Source organism: Sander lucioperca, chromosome 2 (genome assembly GCF_008315115.2).
Source record: "Sander lucioperca isolate FBNREF2018 chromosome 2, SLUC_FBN_1.2, whole genome shotgun sequence".
Lineage (NCBI taxonomy): Eukaryota > Metazoa > Chordata > Actinopteri > Perciformes > Percidae > Sander > Sander lucioperca.
Genome location: NC_050174.1, coordinates 20,244,202 through 20,264,422, shown reverse-complemented (window position 1 = coordinate 20,264,422; position 20,221 = coordinate 20,244,202). Strand labels below are relative to the sequence as shown.

The following is a 20,221-nucleotide window of genomic DNA, read 5'->3' as shown; positions in this document are numbered from 1 at the left end:
GGATATGTCCGCCGCCAAAACGCTCATTTCACAGAAGAAATATTTTTCTTTTCGGAAGAAGATCCCGACAAAGCGGCCCTATTTCTTTTCAGCCCGAAAAAGTCGAATTATCCGAAAACCGACGATGTACGCCAGGACAAATACCGGCAGCACACACGGAGACTTTCAAGATAGAAACGGAGTGAATTATGTGACATCAACAGAGTCTTTCGGCCACTGCTCTCAATTGTTCTGGAAAAAGGATCCCAACGACTCCGGAGTAAGAAAGCCAGCTGCCACCAGCGTTAGCTAGCTAACGAGTCCAGCCGATAAATACCAAACGGCTAATGGGGCAACATTTGACTAACATAGCACGGGGGAAGTCTCTATTTGATACGTGTTTGTTAAACCAGTGTTTTAATTCCAGTTCGGCAACACTGGGTGGTCTTAAGTTGCAGGTTATGTTACAGAGCAGCTTCGTTAGCTAGCTATTTGCTAACGTAACAATCGTCATGCTGAGCGGTTCATGGCCTAGCTAGCTGGTTTGACTCTTAGCTGCCGTGCTAAGTGGCTAGTAAATTTTAGCTCTTGCATACTGTATCTCTTACAACTCCTATAAAGGGTTTGGTGACAATGGACTTGTATGTCCAGCATTATGCCCATGCTGTGTTGTGAAGATACACCGAAGGGTTATAAAAATGCATGTTATTGTAGCCAAGCATCACGAAGCTAACGCTTAGTTCAGACAACACTGGCTGCATAAGCCAAACACAGCGCGGTTAGCTAGCACCAGAGCCCGTGCAAAACAAGGCAGCGTGATTTGTTTGGGTAACACCTTGTTTAGAATGGCTTGAAAGGTCTGCTCCAATATCGTTGGACCGTAGAGGGTTTATTTGAGCAGAAAAAAGCAGACGTGTATGCACGAGGTCTGCAATATTGTTAGCGAACATCGCAAAGTAAACACGACCAGGCTGTCCCACAGGAAACGGGAGCGGAAGACGCCCCGCGGAGGACTTTGAAAGACCTCTTTGTGATGCCAGACTGTGGGGTTCATTCATGGTCGCTCTCGGCGAGCAGATTATCTGCATAACTCACACAGAAACCCACACATTAATTTATATGTTTAGCCATTATTTCATATTTGAATGTGGGCAGCCATACAGGCTACTTTTATGGTAGTAGCTTTAGCTGTCAAACACCCACACATGCGAGTTAAATGGGTATACATGTGTCACACAGTGTGTACAGGGATCTCAGCTAATTCCACTGAGTTGTTAAATTTCCCAGATATACCCATTGCTGCATTGATGGTCGTTCTGTTTTTGTGTGACTATGGATGTCTTCAGTGTCCCCCATCTCGGCCATGGACCTGTGGAGCTCCTTCACACATTATGTACAGTGCTAGGGTAGTGGTTAAGAGGCCAATGTTAAGCAGTTTTACTCCCCGGCCCTTTTTATATATATATAAAAATGCCTTTTCCAAATTTGACCACACATCTGCGGCATGCTTAAAATACAGAAACGCCAGCAAATGCTCCAAGAGGCAGACCTAACCGCAGAAGTGTCCAGGGTCTTTCTTGTGTTTCTATAATTGCAGTGTGTTTCTATACTAAAGTAGCCACTTTATTAGGAACACCTTTACAATCTAATGCAATTGAATACAACAGCTCTGCCACACATTCTACCTTAATAAACATAATGTTCAGTTTTGATTGACATTGTCAGAGAGGTGTTTATTCAACTATATTGAATATTTTTAAAATTAAATTTTAAAATTAGTGTTTTTTTTAGGTTTTAGTTTGCAGTGATGTTGAACTTGACTACATTATATTGAGAGCTGTTTCTAATGTTTGCCCATCCCATTTACATACATTAAGGTGGAAGAAAATTAGAAACGTATTTAAACATAACGCAGTCCGGTACAACACCATCGCTCGCATGCAGTTAGATTAATAGCTCTCGGAAAGTTTTAACAAAACCTGGCCAATATAAGATTTAAGGTAGAGTGTGTGGAAGAGCTGATGTATTGGATTGCATGAGATTATTTAGGCGTACCTAATATTGTAGCCAGGGACTTCTGTGCTCTCAAATTGACAAGTGAGTTGCTCAATTTGCAGTGGTTGCTCTGATTGTGTACTTCCTAATTTTCTTGTGTTGTTGTAAACTTGCATGTGTTTTGTTAGGTTACATTGAGCACTCAGACAACATACTAAACAAACATAGAAAGCGTATTTGCTAAAGATAATGGCGTTGCACCATTTAAGAACTTTTTTTTTTTTTTTAGTGAGCGTCTTCATCTGCAGACATGTCAGAGCTGTGCAGGGAGAAGCTCAGGGTGTAGGTTGTTTTCCAATGTCATTCATGAATTTCTCTCTGTCTCCATTCATTGAGTCTGGGTCACGTGTTGCAGTAGATGCAGTGCTCAGTAAAAGAAGCTAAAGATACAGATGTTTTGCATTAGCGTGGCTAGCTAACGGTTTCGACTGGATACAAATAATTCAATGATATTACTTTGCGTCTGACATTTAGCAGCACCATTCAGGTTTGGTCAGATGGGGTCTTAAATATGCTGGTATTGGGCCGTGTTCTCAGTTTTCGGCCCACGCAGAGTTGCTCTCCGTGGTGCTGAGCTGCTTTTCTTCACAGCTTTACACTTCCAGATAGTTTTCACCTGACAAGCAGTCTATGGCTCGACAGGGTTAAGCTTTAACGTTTAAATTTGAAGTCTACTCGCCACAGTAGGGCTTGGTAGAATGACGTGTCCCTATCATCTATGGAACACGATCTGAAGATGTGTCTTATAGTTTGTCATGTATGCACTCAGTTGCACGTGCAAATATATTCTTGTCACCCAGTATGTCTTCTCTGTTAACAGCAACTTTGGACCACAAAGTTCTATACTAAAACTTGTGTAGAAAAAAGTGTTTTGTATTTCTAAATGGGATGGGACAAAATATATATAATATAAATATTATTTCTTAAGGAAATTTCCAGTCACCAAGAAAATGAAGTGTGAATGACTTGTTGATATATGTATTCTGTAGTGAAAGTATTCCTCTCCCCTGTGACAGCCGAGTTCGACCATCAGCTGGTGCGATCAGCTCCCCACGTCCTCGGCAGCCCTCTCCAGTTCTAGTCTCTCCTCAGCGTCACTCTCCAGCTCCAGTCTCTCCTTGGAGTCCCGAGCAGCGGCGACAGCGGCGACGGCGCCAGACGACATGGATTCCGACGAGAGGCCGTACGCCTGCGACATGTGCACCTGCGCCTACAAGCACGCCAGCTCCCTGCTCAACCACAAGCTCACCCACAAGACTGGAGACTTCAGGTAGGGGCTCAAGACTCTTCACATAGACGGTAACGATATTCCTGCATTCCAGGCATTAGGTTTTCCATTAATGTCAGTTTATTATGATGCCAAAATGTTGTTGAATAAGACACAGCTCTTACCCCCTCACGCATTGTAGGTCACTGTGAGTGGAGAGCATCAGGTAAATGTCTGAGATGTCATTAACTAGGGGTGTAACGGTGCACAAAATTCACGGTTCGGTATGTTTATGTAACAATGAGGAAAATACAAGAAGTGCAGGGGAAAAGTCATTTATTTTGATAAGTATAAACATTCAACAACAGCGGCTTATTGGCCATACAGCCCTATCATTTACCCCCTTTCGCCTCTAACCTCCACACTAAATTTTTTTTCCCTCCAAAACGTAGGTGCGACTTTTGCAGCAAGCCCTACACCAACTACATGTCCCTGCGCAACCACATGCGAATCCACGGTCAGAAGCGCTACATGTGCGACCTGTGCGGGAAGGCCTTCCGTCTGGCCCGGTACCTCCGTAACCACCAGAGGATCCACGACGACGGGCCCAACCGCTTCGACTGTCCCTCCTGCTGCAAGAGCTACAGGACCATGCTGGAGCTGGCCCAGCACCGCTGCACTGCTGCTGCTGCTACAACCAACCAGGTGAGTCTGTGTGAGACGGTGCTGTGAACAGAGTGGGCGATGCCTGGCATGGTATGTGTTGGGCTGCATTAGTGCTGCTAATATAACAATGCCGTGAGAGTAATTTTGCAGTACCAGTAGTGATACCGTAAATTCAATACCAGTTCCTGAACAATCCTTTTTTTCAATACAAATTTCATAAAAGCTATTGTAACAAAAAGGAGTTGCAACATTACGGTACAAATCCCTGTCTCTGTGCGTAACATAGTGTTTTCGCTGCATTCCTCTACGGCGTCTAAAGGCTGATTTATACTACGTGAAGACACAAACCTACGCCAGACCCCACACCGTAGCCTGATGTGCACCCCTCGAAAAATTTAACTACACGTCTCCATAAACAACATGAAATCAGGGAGAGGGTTAACTTTTCCTGCTCCAGATTTCCCACCGTGGTCAGAAAGCACAGGGGAGACACTTTGTTTCTGTCACTATGACTCGAGTCGGTACTTGCTCGAAGCTAATCGCCGTCACTCTCTCACTGATCCCTCGCTCTACCACACACTCCCCACACGCACATGCCGACTGGACGCACACACCAGCGCACAAGTATAAACATCAGGCCACTTGCGTAGGCTACGGCGAAAGCTCTGCGTGGAGCCTCCGCAGAACCATAAAACAGCCGTAACGTTAGACAGCCAATCAGCAGCATTGTTAGATCTTGGTAGGAGCATGCTGCATGTGTATTGGCTCACTGACGCTGATGACAATTTCTCCATAGGTTTTAAAATTTGGTGTTGAATGACGGGGCTTTTAAAAAAAAAAAAAAAAAAAAAAAAATTACTCAATACTACGGAGGTAATTAGGTTGGTGCCTAAAGGTTTCGAAGTTCGGTACCCAGACCTACATGTACTTAGATATTAAAATTTAGCATGTGTTTTGTTTTGCTTCCTGAATGTCATTGACACTGCGATCAAGTTTATGAATCACAGTTTCCAAGAGATGAGCAAAATCTTTGTACCCCAATCAGCTGTTCCTGTGTAAGAATTCTTTTCCTGTGCTCCTCTTTCCTCTTACTGTTCTATTTATAAACGGCTTTAGTCTCAATCTTCTAACAGTGGTATAAGGTTAAGTCGGAAATTACATTGATCAGTGCAATCGTTTAACAATTCTCTGTGTGTTGACATCTAGTCTGACTCACAGGATGTAGATGTGTGCGTATAAGCCTACCATTAACTGTGTATTTCAGACACAAATATACAGTTTCATATAATAATAATAATAATTAAAAAAAAGGCTTGGTCATTTCAGTTACGGCTGGCCACTGTAGTTTTTAACAAGCGTTACTCAACGTAGTGCATTTGTTGGACTATTTTCAGCCGTGCATTTGCTGCACATTAATACACACAATAAATAATAAATTAATATATTGAATGTCAGCAATCCAGTTTCCGACTTCAAATGACATATTGTTACATTTATTGCTATGCTAGGCACTGTTGAACTTCCCCGATAAACTTCTCAGCTGAAGATTTCACAGTATTTAATCAAATACTTCGATTTACCTAACTGTTGATTGAATATGTATCAGACACACTTTCCCCATCACTACAGCATTTTCAATTTTAAACTTGAATGTTCAGGTTAGTATTAGACGACTAATTTCCATTAGACGTCTGCTTGGGGGGGGGTCTGCGCCCTCATGTATTGTCAGACTGTGGGGTCTGACCAATCACAGAAACTAGGGTTCTTCCCTACCAAGATCAAGCAGAAGTACTGTATATTACCATGTTTATAAGAAAAGGTCTAATGCCTGATGTATAGTAACTTAAATCATTATGTTTCTGTTGCATATTTGATGCGTTTGCTTTTTTCTAGTGATTATTCCCAGCAGATTTTACAGTCCAAATATCTGGTGAAAAGTGTGTGGCACTCGTTACAAACTTCAGACATTGGCATTGATTCCCAAGCCCTTTTCAATAAATAATTAACTAAATGTTGGCATCTCATGTCAACAGCTCCACTGTTGAATATCATACGTCTATAAAGGAACTTCAAGTTACACTTCTACATACTTAAAATTCACTATTAATACTAGGGGTGTCATGATTTCTATTTTAAATTGGAAAAAAATCGAAATGAGCTTTTGATTTTAACTATCAAAAGCAGGATTGGCGATTTCCCCCAGTATTTCTTTCTCTCCACCCCCGCCTTCTTGCGCACGTCCGAAGCAAAAAAACGACAACAGACACAGCGTAGCTTACCGGCTGGTGGCATGCAGCTAAAGACACGGGGTAACGTAAGCTTACCGGTAGCCTGCAGCTGAGCTGATCCACACACCATGGCCACTGTCAGAGATGACGGAGAAACAACAGAACTGGAAAATCCTCTTGCCTCCCTGAAGTCACGGTGTGGCAACATTTTGCCTTCCCCAGGAGTGACTGATGTAAACAAACAACGAACGTAAAGCATGTGGGCTCCGACAGGACTTCATGCTGCCGTCAGGTGCACCTCGTTAACTAATGGTGCATTCAATTGCACCTTAAACTCTGAGGAAACTCAAACTGTTCTTGCAAAAGACCTTCTACCACATTTATAAAAAAATAAAAAAAATCGAATAGTGGATTTTGAGCACCGTGACACCCCTAATTAATACCACTGAAGTATCGCTGTAACAGATATGTTAATTGGGTGTGAGGGTGTGATGGTCTGTGTGGTGTGGCTGATATGATGCTCTGTTCTGCTCTTTGTGCACTGTGTGTAGTGTGAGGCTCATCTGCAATACATTATTATTATTAACTATGTAATTAACAGCAAGATGGTTTTTATTTTAAGTGTAATTAAGTTACAATGCATAATACATAAGACAGATTCCTCTACCTCCCCCTAATAATTGCATTCTCCATACCAGGTATGGAGAATGACTGTGCTAACTGTAAGAGCCAGACCCTGTGGGCTTAGTAGTGGGAGCTCCAGGCTGAAGGCTAAGCTGCCTTAATAGAACCAATGTCTATTACACACCACTTGGTGTAAATTTGCACGGTATACAACACTGTTGTGTGTGTGTGATGTAACTGTATCGTATGTATTTTTTGGTCTACTGCTAACTGTAACTGTTGCCAAGTGGCAGGAGTTATTTTGGGCACGAACAATGCTTCCAGTTAAATCATCAGTGAAAAAAAATGTACGAATGAATTGCGTCCGGGTACTTTTGACAGGAAACTGCCAATAGCACACCAAAAATGACCGTATATGTGCTCCGGTAACGGTAGGTGGAAGCTAAAGATTATGACGTTGATGGAGCTGAAAACACAATCTGCTGTTTACATTAATTCACTTTTGGATTCTAGCTTAATTTACGATTCTGAGTTCAGAAACCATGGTGCCGTGTTTTGCTTCCGACTGCAACAACACTGCTATGATTCACTCCTCCTGATTGGCTTCTTCTCCATCACTTCAGGCTGAGACTTAAGGGTACATTTTCCAGAAGAGTATTTTGGTTCTATGTTGAATCCCATTGAGTAGACCTATACCATGAAAAGAATAAATAGTAATAGAAATACAGATTGGGAAACCCCCTTCTAGGCCACTCTTCTTGGAACTCTACATAACAATGGAAACAAACTGCTGTCTGTCCACTTGTGCGCCAGCAGAAACAAGTTTATTAATCAATTCAACATTTCATAATGAAATTGACATTATGAATGTTTCTGTGGCAGGCGTGTTAAAACTCAAAACTGGCGGTGCACCGCAGATGGAGGAGAAACACTGTATGTGTGAGTGTCTGAAAATATGCATAATTGCCAAGGCATATTTCATTGTATTTGCTTATATGAAGTGTGTGCATGTAACATACTGTAGCCCTCCTGTAGAGTCAGGGTTAGACTAGGGTTAGGCTAAGTTTAGGGAAAGAGTTAGGGTTAGGGAAGGAACACAATTTAGTGGATTTTCCTCACAGGTATAGTAATCCAAATGTATGTGTGTGTGTCTGTGTTTGGTGGGGTTGGTTCATAAGAACCGGTTCAACTGCCCGTCCTGCTTTAAGAGCTACAGAACCATGCTGGACCTGGCCCAGCACCGCTGCAGCGCCGCGGCCAAAAACCAGGTTGGTTTGAGCGTGAGTGAGCATGTGTGTGTGTGTGTGTGTGTCGTGTGTGTGAGAGGCAGAGTCAGCAGATCGAACTGTAGCTGTGGGTTAGGGCCAACTTGTACAGGAGTGTTAAATGCGATGGTCCAGAACAAAAACGCAAACTTTTTGTTTCTGCAAATGTTTTCCCTTGGTGCTGTCATCTGTCTCAGTGTAACTGCACTGGCAGCAGTGTTGAAGGGGAACTCAACACGTTTTTCGTTTTTTTTTTTCAAAATTGTTATGTTATTCCTATGGTCAGACAGTCCAAAAATGTTAGTAAACATGAACAACTCTCTCCCAAAATCCCAAAATTGGAGTGCTAAAACTCAAATACGTGGTGTCATCAAGTATAAACCGTGGAACTGCTCCATAGACAATGGAAAAGATGTTCTAGATGACACGGAGCACCCAGGGGAACGTTCTGAGTATATGGGAACGTTTTCTGTTTTACAACTGAGAACGAGACAATAGGAAAAAGAAAATCGCCCATAAAAATGTTCCTCCTCTCTTGCTATCGGGGTTTACCGCCTCCCAGGACGTTTGTGATTGGTTTAAAAGAAATACAAACAAACCGGAGCGTTTTTTTTCCCCCCCTATCCAGGTGGTGTAGCCATACCATACTCCAGCACTGACACAGCGCTGTGGAGATAGGTCTGGCAATGTGAGACTAGAACAGGTCTGACCATTACATCTTAAAAAAAAAAAAACGTTGGATATAATTCCAACTAATTATTAAGACATACAGAATGCACAGAGAATGGCAGAAATGCAGGGTGTCGATAAGGGCTTTACACAGCCCACAGCTTTCTAGTGGGATATGTGGCCCTGATACAGCTGAAAGTCAACAGGTCATCACTGGGTTTGAACACATCCAGTTTATCAAAACAACAAATTCTAAAGTGAAAATTGAAGTGCTGATTTAAGGGCATCAGGTCTGTCTTAAAACAGTACTGATGTAGTTATGTATGTGGCATTGTAAGGTTACCAGTTGCAGTATTTGTTTCCCTTGTCCCTATACACATATTGTCCAATTGTCTTGACGGGGAACCTCGTCTGTAAAATGTAAACCCAACCCCTACTACGAACTACGAAGATAAGACCTTGGTTTTAAAACGTAAAAACATATAAATGTTGCATGACGAGGTTGATGATAAAGTTTAAAGGTCTACTGTAGAGAAGGTTTTAGGTTTAGCACTAATGTCCGCATAAATACTATAGTTGTCAGGGTTAGAGGACAAATTGGCAAGGCAAGCATCTTCTATAGTTGTCACGGTTACAGAAGATAGACATAGATTGGATTCATGTTAATGTTGGTGTTGACAGTCTGTATAGTTATCATTTCTAGGTTGGGTAGAATTAATGTTTGTGTGAGTGTATGTTTGTGTGTGTGTACAACTGGATCACCCCATCCCCTCATAAAATATTTTATATATATATATATATATATATATATATATATATATATATATATATATATATATATATTTAATTAATTAATATATATATTAATTAATATTAGTCTTGAGCCCATTGGCATTCAGGTCTTATCTCGACTATTAAAGGAATGATGGGCAGTTGTTTTTTTTTCTACGGCAATATTAAAGCGATTGGAACTAACTCACGATCACAACTAAGATGTTATAAATAATATCTATAAGTATATGCGCCCTACTAATGTTTCTGGTGGAGCGGTACGTCCGCCCATTGAGCCCCGTTAATCAGCGCGAGGGAGGAGTGGTTTTGAAATTCTTAATGTTAATTACAACCCAGTTGGCCACTCTTTTTCCATGGATCTGACACCTGATGGGCTGTGCTTCTTTTGGGCAGTCACCCGGCCTCCCTGGCTGTCGCCAGGGGACGGCTAACGGGAGCTACATTAGGTCAGCACCGACTGCTGTGGCTAAGTTACGGCAGCTAACATTAACGATCGGGTTTTTCCTAATGCGGAGCCTTGCCTCCAACACGGCAAATTAGTTATTACATGTACAATTATCACAGGCAAAGGAATGGCTAAACATTTGACTTGCAAATCAAAAGAGACCAGAAGGCGAGAGAAACCATCACTAACTGCTAAACTAAAGTAGCTAACAGAACTGAATCTAATCCCAGAACTAATGGGATTAGTGAGAAAGTTGCTATTAGAAGGAGAGAGCCTGTGAGTGCTTGAGTAAACTAACGTAGGTTTCGATGTAAAGTGGCCAATAAGCCGCTGTAATGAAGAATATGACAAAATCAACTGCATTGAGCTACCGAAGGAAGACGCGGTCAGTAACACAGAAGCATCGTCAAGCGGAAATGACGCAATATGTCCTATTGATAAAAGTGGAAGCCGCTCTGCATATCCATAGTATGTTATGTTACGTGTTCAATGTAGCAAGCCTGTCAGACTGGCGATCAGATCGTCTCGTCAGCGATCTCGAATAACCACAATTTGGACAATTTCAAAAATGTTAGCGATCGCCTAAGCCTAGTTTAAATGTAGGTTAGTGAAAGGTAATTAGACAGAATTGAAATACGTAAACTTTAGACATTTGCATTAAACGGCACAAGAAGCAACGGAATTCCGTGTGGAAAGCAAAAGAGTTCATCACATTCATATGTCACCTCTCCTCTGCTTTTTATCTTTTATGTGCATTACTGGCATGCATAAAGACTGACGTGATTTACAAAATGCCTCTCCTTCCCGTCTTCCTCTGTCCACCTCTTGTTCTCCTCCCTCCTCCCATCCAGTCTGGTGGTCGTCGTTCCAATTATGGCAGCGGTCATCGCCGACAGCAGCAGCAACAGCAGAACAGGGCTAATGCCATGATGCAACCGCCGCATGGGGGACACGGCCAGCAGGAACCTCTGCCCTCCCACTGCGTCTCCCCCATGTCCCAGGGAGGTGTGACCAGCCAGTCTGACCCGCACCAGGTAGGGAGGAGAAACCAGCTTCCAGGGCCGGAGCAAACACTGGGGTACCCCTGTTATGCTTTTTGGGGTTTTTTTCCCATCTTTTATAGTGTTATATAGTTGTTTGTGTGTATGTAATAGAGGTGCAAAGTACAAAAAAAACCAAACAGTTTTCGTATAGGTGCTGCCTGAGCAAGCACAGCCCGTGCTTTTAGTGCGTTTAGGGTGTGTACGTACGAATCCACTTTTGCTAGTTTAACGGCGGAAAAAGGGGTCCGTGCGCCAAGCGCATGGTTCAAAAGGGTTGTGGTTAGTGCCTTAATTAATTCATAGGTGTGTTTTGGGCGTAACATACAATAAACCAATCAGAGTGTCACCTCCCGTTCCCTTTAAAAGCGAGGCGCTTTTGTACCTTAGCACATTGCTATTATGATGGCGGATTTGCTAACCGGGAAGGAGAGATTTTTCAGGAGAAGAAACTAATCTGCTTGTGCCTGAAGTGAAAGCAAGCAGATCATATTGTATATGGCACGAGCACTATACCACCAAAACTCCACTTGGTGAAGCAGGCGTTAAAATAACAATGAAATGCTGCGTTATTGACTTTAGACCAGGTTTTTGTTGGTCAATGGCGCGATCACTTTCCGCTGCCTCAACGTAGCATTACACCAAGAATGCACCTGAACACACCTCCCTATAAGACCAACAGAATGCAGAATGAGAAACACAATCATTTTTATTGAACATCATAGCATGTGAACATGAAATACACTGAAAAGGAGTATCATAGGGGTTCTTTTAATGGGAGTTTTGCTGTCACGGGAGAGTGTGTTGAGCTTCTGTCTGTCCCAGCAGGGCCGTCCCAGCTCGGTGTCCTCCCAGAGCAGCCAGCAGAGCATGAGGAGCACGTCCTCCAACAAACACATCTCCTCCTCCAGTGCCACCCCGTCCTCCTCCTACTCCCTGCTCCAGCCCCTGGTACCTGAGGTAAAGGAGCTGAGCTCGGGATACACTAGGCTGAGCGCCAACCCCATGGTAGGAGAGAGAAACCGCCACACGCCCGCCGCCCGCTGCCTAGCTGCCTTTCTCCCTGTCTGGCTACTAACATCAGGAGAGAGGGACTAACATTTGAGTGTGTCCACCAGGAGCCTCTGCTCAAAGCTCACGTCTTTCCTCCTCCTGCCTGTGGAGAGGACGGGCAGTAGTGAGTTAAGATGGAGATTGGGGCCCTTTGTCTGAGTGCTGCCATCTGTAGAGACGCCTGGTGGACACAGTCTGAGCTGTCTTCTTAACGTTGGCTTTTAGTCTGCTGGTTTTATTCCAAATATTTTTAGGGCCATGTTCTACAATGTCATCGGGGGGGGGGGAGGGGAGTATAGTGACAGGACAATTAAAATATCCAAGTGCACAGTCACTTTTAGATGTTAGCAGCTGTAGCCAGGTTAATTTTGTGGCCATTATGATAAAGATAACGAGTAGATTGTGTCTTTTTTACAAAGTGGTGAGTCCGTTAGTGTTTCAGTGTTGGCTGGCTGTCGAGCTGCTGCATACGAGGCTGGAAAATGACATGCACAAGCAGTCATGTACTGTACTGTCTAACTACCAATACAAGTGTATATATAGGGGAGACAATATATAGAATTGATATAGTCAAGAGCTAGACAGCTTTGGGCAACAGATGAATTTAGATGAAGTCTGACTATTGGGTAGATCTAAGCCTCAGTCAAAGCCTATCTTTGTCAAACTGTCCCTTTTTAAAGCTGTAGTGTTAAGTCAGTGCTTGTCTTAGCAGCTGATTGTCATTACCAAATAAAAATGCCACTTTTACATTTTTAAGAACAATAATAATGGTGGTCTAGTAGTGCATGCAAAATACTGATTAAATAAATAAGTCTAAACCCTGGTAAATCAACCGGGTGCACTTTCCTGATCACCCTATTATCATCCATATTTCATAGTGTGTTGTTATTGAAAATGACATTAGTCTAACATATGTCTAATATCGATTGTCGCACCATTTTGATATTATTCTGTAGAGCTGACCTGGTGTAGAGGTCCACACATGAGGGGCAAGAAAAGCATGTAGATGAGCACTAAGGGGTCCATTTAACCCCCAGTCCTGGCTCCGAGACAATGCAGGCTTCATTAGTATTGGTAGCAATATTGGCCTCCTGATAGTGGCGTCCAATAGATTGAATAGGAGGGACTAGTAGTACTAATAACTAGCTAACTTTTAGCGTAGTTTGAGGATAACAGTTGAAGCGATGCTCACGGTGCCCAGCAAAGAAAAGCAACAGACTAAAAGCCAGTCCATGGGCTCCGAACTGGCGGAAAGACACTACTAACTTGGGGCTGTGCCGCTAACTCTGCCTTTCACTCTTTGACACTAATCATTCACTCCCCTTGGTGTTGTACATGTTGTAGTTGTAGTAAGGGGCTGCACATGAGTTATATTTTCTCACATATTGGCAATACTGAAACGGTTATTTCTGATGCCTTCTCTGGTTAAGCGGTCAAGAGGCATCAAGTTTATAGAATTCTTCAATTGTTACAATTGGATTCCTCAAGTTTTCACGTTGGAGTCTGCAGGTCCAAAAAACAAAAAGTCTGAGGTGATCTGAGGTTTTATGTGCTGGGGAATGGAACTAGTGCATCCAGATCGGAGTCATGTGGAACATAACACAACAAAAATATAATATATGCATAATAATTTAATCTTGACTTTCTCTTTTAATAAGGAAAAAGGTTTGCATGAAAAAAACAACTTTTCATGGCATATCTTTCTTTCTTTTACAACATTTAATAACTGCAAATCTGGTAAATATAACTAGTTCTTCAAAAGGACTGGCTACCACCACACCAAATTCCATTCTCAAATTTAACACTACAAGTCACTCTTCACATTATATATTATTAATTAGATCCACCGCACAGGCCTTAGTTAAAAAGAAAATATGTCCCTTTTAAAGCTAGTTTGCCTGTTACTCCGTTATTTCCTTATTCCAAAACAGGTGAGCAAATGTCAGGAGTTAAGTTGAGTTCATTAAAACTAAATTATGACTGGTGTGTTAACTGCATGCCAAATTAATCAGAGCACACAAGACCAAATTGTCGCCTAAGTTACCTGCATTTAGAATGCAATCCTGCAGACATCCCGTGAAGCCCTCAGAGAAAGGTCGGAATCCTTAAAGGGTTAGTTCAGATCTTTTGAAGTGTGGTTGTATGAGGTACTTATCCATAGTCAGCGTATTACTAGTTGCGCATTGCCAGCCCTGTCTCCACAGCGCTGTGGAGTAAGGTCTGGCTACACCACAGATTCTGGGATAGAAGGAAAAAAACGCTCTGGGTTGTTTGCATTTCTTTAAACCAATCACAATCGTCTTGGGCGGCGCTACGCTCCGGACGCAGCGACGGCGGCTCTGCAAAATCGTCTCGGGAAGGAACTTGTTTTGGTGGAACATTTAAACCCCGCAAAAGAAAACGGCACATATAATATTAACTGAAGTTAACCGTTCACGCAATACGCTAACGTGAGCTATTTAATCCCACCAATCGGTCCCAAAACGTCCCAGTTGGAGAGTAAATGCCGTAAACATACTCTTTGTAAATCTTTACAATCATTCCCCGAAAGAACCAAGCAGACCTGCTTTATTGCACGATCCAAATTTTCTTCAAAGATTGCCATTTTCAGCTGCGTGTAGCTTGCTAGCTTGAAGTTTGTTGTCATTTCCCGTAGTGAAGGAAAACACACAGAGAGCAGAATGGGAGGGACAAAGCCTGCGCCGGATGTCAGGCTTTATCCTGGAAATGTACTCCCGTTGATCCAGACTAGTGTTAAGCTACAGTAGATGGCGGTCGGCACGCCCCCAGTTTGGAGTAGCTAAATGTATTTTAGACAAAAAATCTATATCAGTTTAAGAGATGTTCCGATACCTCGGTATCGGCTCCGATACTACCTAAAACGCTGGTATCGGGAAGTACTGGAGTTTATGCACCAATCCGATACCACGTAATAAAGCCCTAAAGAAAAAGTAGTTAAAGTAGTTTATTTATGTTCTTTTTCCGTTGTAACTGACTGTTAAACTGGATAATAAAAGAAAGTTCTGTGGCGTTCATTGTTTGTTCATGTTTCACAAAGAGTTTAACCTGAGCCAGACCGACAACAAAGATATAGAAATCATATCACATCCATACAGGGATAGTAGAATACAGTTGTTAAAACATAATAAAATATATAACACACTGGTATCGGATTGGTACTCTGTGTCGGCCGATACGCAAGTTCAGGTATCGGGAAGCAAAAAATGGTTTTCGGACCATCTCTAATCAGTTTAAGTGCACGCTATATTTACAATATTTTCGTGCGGACCGCCATCTACTCATTCAACCACACTTCATGGGATCTGAACTCCTCCCCTCAGATGTGTGCAGCTCCGCTCTCCGTGTTCTCTGTCTTGTCTTCAAACTCCACCTTCACTGTCAACCCTCGGTTTTCTGTTTCCTGCCGGCTGCTGTGCTGCTCAGGCAGCAGTGTGGCATTTTCCCAGCATCCATCTGAACTTCACCAGTGCATCAAACAGTTATCAATCTGACAAGTCACTCTGCTGACACTGATATTTTACTCTTCTGCCCATTCTCTCTCTCTCTCTCCCCCCCCTACAGCCGAAGCACCAGGACACTTTCTCTCTGGCCCCCCAGCGTCCCCTCACCACCATCAACCCCATCGGCCACTCCCTCCATCCGAACGGAGCGCCCACGCTCAAGCCTTCCCCCGTGCCACGCACCATCCAGGCCATGCCCTGGGAGCAGCGCTCCCTCTACAATCAATGAGACCCTTGGGAACCACCCCCCACCCACCCCCCCTCTTCACGTCGCGTCCACCATCACCCCCACACGCCCTCCTCATTCTCCCCACCCCTTTTCGGACCCAGCATCAAGGAGGGAGGACTTTGGACGCCCCTCCATCCGCCTCACCTTTCCGTTGGAACGTTGTGTTTGGGATTGGGGAAGGGCACCATTGAGAACTAGTTGAGATTGATTACTGAGTAGTTAGGTTTAAAAACAAAAAAAAAAAAAAAAATGTGTTGCCTTGACCCTCTTGTATGATCTATGCCATGTACTGGATATATAAGTTAAAATGTCTGTCCCCTAATCTGTCCTCTCACTAAGAATTTATCTCCCCATCCTCCTCTCCTACTCTACTTATGAAAATATCTATCCTTCCCATTATGAATAGTGCCCCTCCCCCCCTTTCTCCACATGTTAAATGAAACAAAAGGCTATTTTTTATCTAGAGTGTTCTGAACCCTGAACGAGGGATTCCAAGGCGCGAAGTTGTCAAAAGTTAATGTGACAAAAATTCTCCCTTCAGTCTGTTTTTTTTTAACATAAAACCCAAACGTTTAAGTCAAATGAGGCTTCTAGAAGGAGAAGGGGGAAACCTTTTATTTTTACGTACCCCTTTCAACGTGCTCCAGAATGAAGATTGTGTATATTGTGCGTTAGGAGGTGTCATGAGTATTTCCGAAAGCCGTTTCCTTTTTTTTTTTTTTTTTCTTCTCTCCTCTCTTGTTTCTCCCTGACGTCCCAGTCCCCACACCTGTCATCTCCAAGCGTCAACAGCGAGGACCACGACGGACGCGAAGCCGGCCGCCTGCTCTGCGGGACGCGCTGACACGTACACGTACCGTTGGGCTCCTCTGTGTTGTTGAAGACTGAAGCCGTTGGAAAAAGGACCTGGATGTTAACCAGCCACAACCACCCCACAAGGACCGTTTTGGTGTGGTTACCTTCTCTCAACACACAACTGAAAGCTCACTTTTTTTTTTTTCTTTTTTTTTTTTTTTTTTTTCTAAAAAAAAACTTGCATCTGACTTGTTGTTATTGTAGTTTTAATAATATGTTTGCTGGGAATCAAATCTAGAAGATAAACAGTACAAGTCTCCATCCCTTTTTTGTTCCAAACTGACTGTTAACACGTTTGTTCCTTTTCACTTCAAAGCACTTTAAGACAAGTGCTGTATACTTATTACTGTGTCTGCCACCCACCCACCCACCCTCTGTCTAGAGCTGTGTCGGCTGTAAAGATGTAACATTGCCTTACATCAACCCCTCATCGCGACTCACGCACATGATTCCCCCCCCCCCCCCCCCCAGTGACTTGGCAGCAGTACTGGGCCCGTTTGAGCCCATATCACGGCTGCATCTGGAAGCTCCAGTGGCCAAAACACAGTATGTCTGCAGCTCTGGACTACCCCCCCACCCCACCCCGACTCCCCACACCCTCCAGTGTTGCTTTTCCTGTAGAAAAACGTCCTGCCTGCGTCTCACTGCTCACAGGATGGATTTAGTTAACACCTACCTGCGGGGTGTTTCAATAAGCAGCCAACTGGCCAGATAACTGCAAATAAACACATAAACGGTTGTTTTTTTTTTAAACGGTCAATTTGATGAATACCAGTTAAATCGTGGTTTCATTATCTACTTCTGTTACGTTATCTCGCTAACCCGGTGTTCATTGAAATACCCACAATTCTACTGACATTGTTTTTTTTTCTCTTTTTAAAGTTGTTTCTATTTTTATTCATGACATGTTTTCATTGTTGCTTTCTCTCCTTGTAAAGTGTCTTTGAGTATTTAGAAAGTGCTATACAAATAAAATGTTTTATTATTATCACCATCAGTGCTGCTTCTCTTATGTAAACGACCATCTAGTCGCTAGTACCTGTAGATTTTTTTTTTTTTTGTTTTGTTCTGACAACGAAAAAGATGCATGTAGATATTTAACACGGAAATGGAATTCATCTTGAGCTTAACAGCTTGTCAGCTACTGTTTAAGTGACCGTCTTTTTCAGTTCTAACCCTCTGTCTGTGGGATGATAGTCTGTTCATTTCTCTGTGGTGAAGAATTTGGAAACAGCCACCAGAGGGCGACATGTCTTATCTCATTTCAAATAGACTATATATAGATAATAATGTAATCATAAGGACTTTACACCACTTCTTATTTATGTTCTGTCTGAGGAAGAGTAAGCCACAGTGACAGTTCAGACATTTTTCTGTGGATGACTTTGTAAATGCAGCACAACAAAAAGTACATTTATTCTGAATGGTGCACCCCTAATAATATTAACCTTTTGTGCATCCCTTTAAAACCGTTGCTCTGGTGTCAGAGGACAAAATTGTCCATGTCAAAAAAACTGCTGTGAAATTAATACATAACATTATTTTCCACTTTCACTGAGATAAATCGTTTACTTCCATTCGTGATCCTAACTACCAAAAATCTATTCATTTTCAGAATTGTAACCCCTTCAAATGCCAGTTTGTTTACATTCTGCCACTGTTTTCTCTCTATGGAGAACAAACACTAAGCATGAATTATTTTCTGATTACTAAATGCTAGGGCGAGTTTCTTTGATTATCACAGTGTGGGATATGTCAATGACTGGCAACAACACAGATTTTGATGAATTCTTTTTGGTGTGCAGTATTAGATAAAAAAATAACACCTGTTAACTTATAGTATGTAAAATGTCCATTGCTTTTTTTATTGTTCCTATTACCCTTCCAAGTTTTAACTTATTTTGCTCTAGAAATGAAGCAAAATATAAGATCAGTGAACAGGATTTATTTTTCAAAAGGACATTTAAAAAAAATTGTGTCTGTCTGTCTGTCTGTTGGGCTTTGAACTTAAGTAGGCCTATACCTTTTATGTCTGTAGCCTATACGTCAGACACATAAATCAGAGTGAATGAATAAAACGTGCCATCATTTCATTATGAACCAAAATCTCGGAGGATCACGTGATCAGGCAGCTGCTGCAGATTTGTCGGGAGGAGTGCTCTCCTGCTGCTGTGCATTTGCGTTAACGAACAGCTGAACAGGCCTACTGAATAACAGTAGCCGGTGAGTGTGTATATATATATATATATATATATATATATATATATATATATAGCCTATATATACAGTATGTGCGAAAGTGATCAAAATGATTGACAAATATAAAAATAAATAGCCTGCTATAGGCTACGTCTTCACCTCCTCCACGTTAGTACTCTTTACCAAACTTACCAAAAGCAGGCAAGCAATGTTTTTTGTGATTAACATTTATTTTATTTTATTTTTAAACAACATACAAAACATCGGCAAAGATTTCGCGGGGCATGCAGGGGATATGAAAAATATTATTTTCTATACACAAATAAAGACCCCCCAAACCCCCGTTATAAAAAATACTCTTTCAAGTAAAAGTCCTGCATTGAAAATGGTACTTAAGTAAAAGTATGTAAGTGGTATCATCAGGAAAATGTACTTAAAGTATTAAAAGTAAAAGTCCTGCATTGAAAATGGTACTTAAGTAAAAGTATGTAAGTGGTATCATCAGGAAAATGTACTTAAAGTATTAAAAGTAAAAGTCCTGCATTGAAAATGGTACTTAAGTAAAAGTATGTAAGTGGTATCATCAGGAAAATGTACTTAAAGTATTAAAAGTAAAAGTAGCTACTCAATGCAGAAAAATCCTCCCATTGTAGAAAGTGGAAAGGATCCAAACAGTTGTGTGTTTAATGGTCGAATCATTTCAGCTGGACTTGTAGGCCCTTATATTGATGAGCAGTTTAATAAATGATAGAACATCATATTTTATAAACTACATGTGTTTTGTGTGCAAAAATCTTAACTACTTAACTAAAGCTGTCAGATGAATGTAGTGGAGTACAGTATTTCTCAGAGTATTTCGCAGAAAGTGGCATGAAAGGAAAATACTCAAGGAAAGTACAAGTACCTCAAATGTCTACTTAAGTACAGTACTTGAGTAAAAGTACTTAGTTACATTCCACCACTGCTTATTGGCTTATCCATCCCGTTTAGGATTGACCCATCTCCCAGAACAAATGTTGGGCTGAATAGGACCTGGAACTCTGCAATCCGACAAAGGTTATCATGTATCCCGGTCCAAAAGTCCTGGACCTTCTCACAGGCCCATATAGGACATGAAGTCATTGGCCGTCCTCTGTCTTACTTTTCCAACAATTTGGTGTGTCTTTCAGACCCATTCTAAACACACATTCAAGCAATGGTAAGTCATGACGAGTTGATGATAACTGACTGAAGTCATTCTTTTATCTAGTGTGATAGGCTACATTTTAACTTTGTTCATTAAACATTTAATCGTGTTTAAATGCGTAGCTCTGCCAGAAGTCTTCCATGCGTCTGGATAATATCCTGATCTTAACAATAATATCAAACAATAGGCTATTTAAGATTGACCGCTA

The 20,221-nt window shown here is 42.0% G+C and overlaps 1 protein-coding gene across 6 annotated transcripts; it reads left to right on the top strand.

The window, feature by feature from the left end:
- Window positions 1-21: 21 nt before the first annotated feature.
- LOC116063249 (zinc finger protein 646-like) lies at window positions 22-17,619 on the top strand. Of its 6 annotated transcripts, none has more exons than XM_035998967.1 (7): window positions 22-259; window positions 3,051-3,304; window positions 3,694-3,946; window positions 7,938-8,027; window positions 10,782-10,964; window positions 11,799-11,930; window positions 15,606-17,619. In XM_035998967.1, the coding sequence occupies exons 1-7, from the start codon at window positions 125-127 to the stop codon at window positions 15,771-15,773; spliced, it is 1,215 nt and encodes a 404-aa protein (XP_035854860.1). In that variant the 5' UTR covers window positions 22-124; the 3' UTR covers window positions 15,774-17,619. The 6 variants fall into 6 exon arrangements, with proteins under 6 accessions (XP_035854860.1, XP_031173995.1, XP_031173999.1 ...); XM_031318135.2 differs by having other exon boundaries at window positions 11,799-11,978; XM_031318139.2 differs by having other exon boundaries at window positions 11,796-11,930.
- Window positions 17,620-20,221: the final 2,602 nt, after the last annotated feature.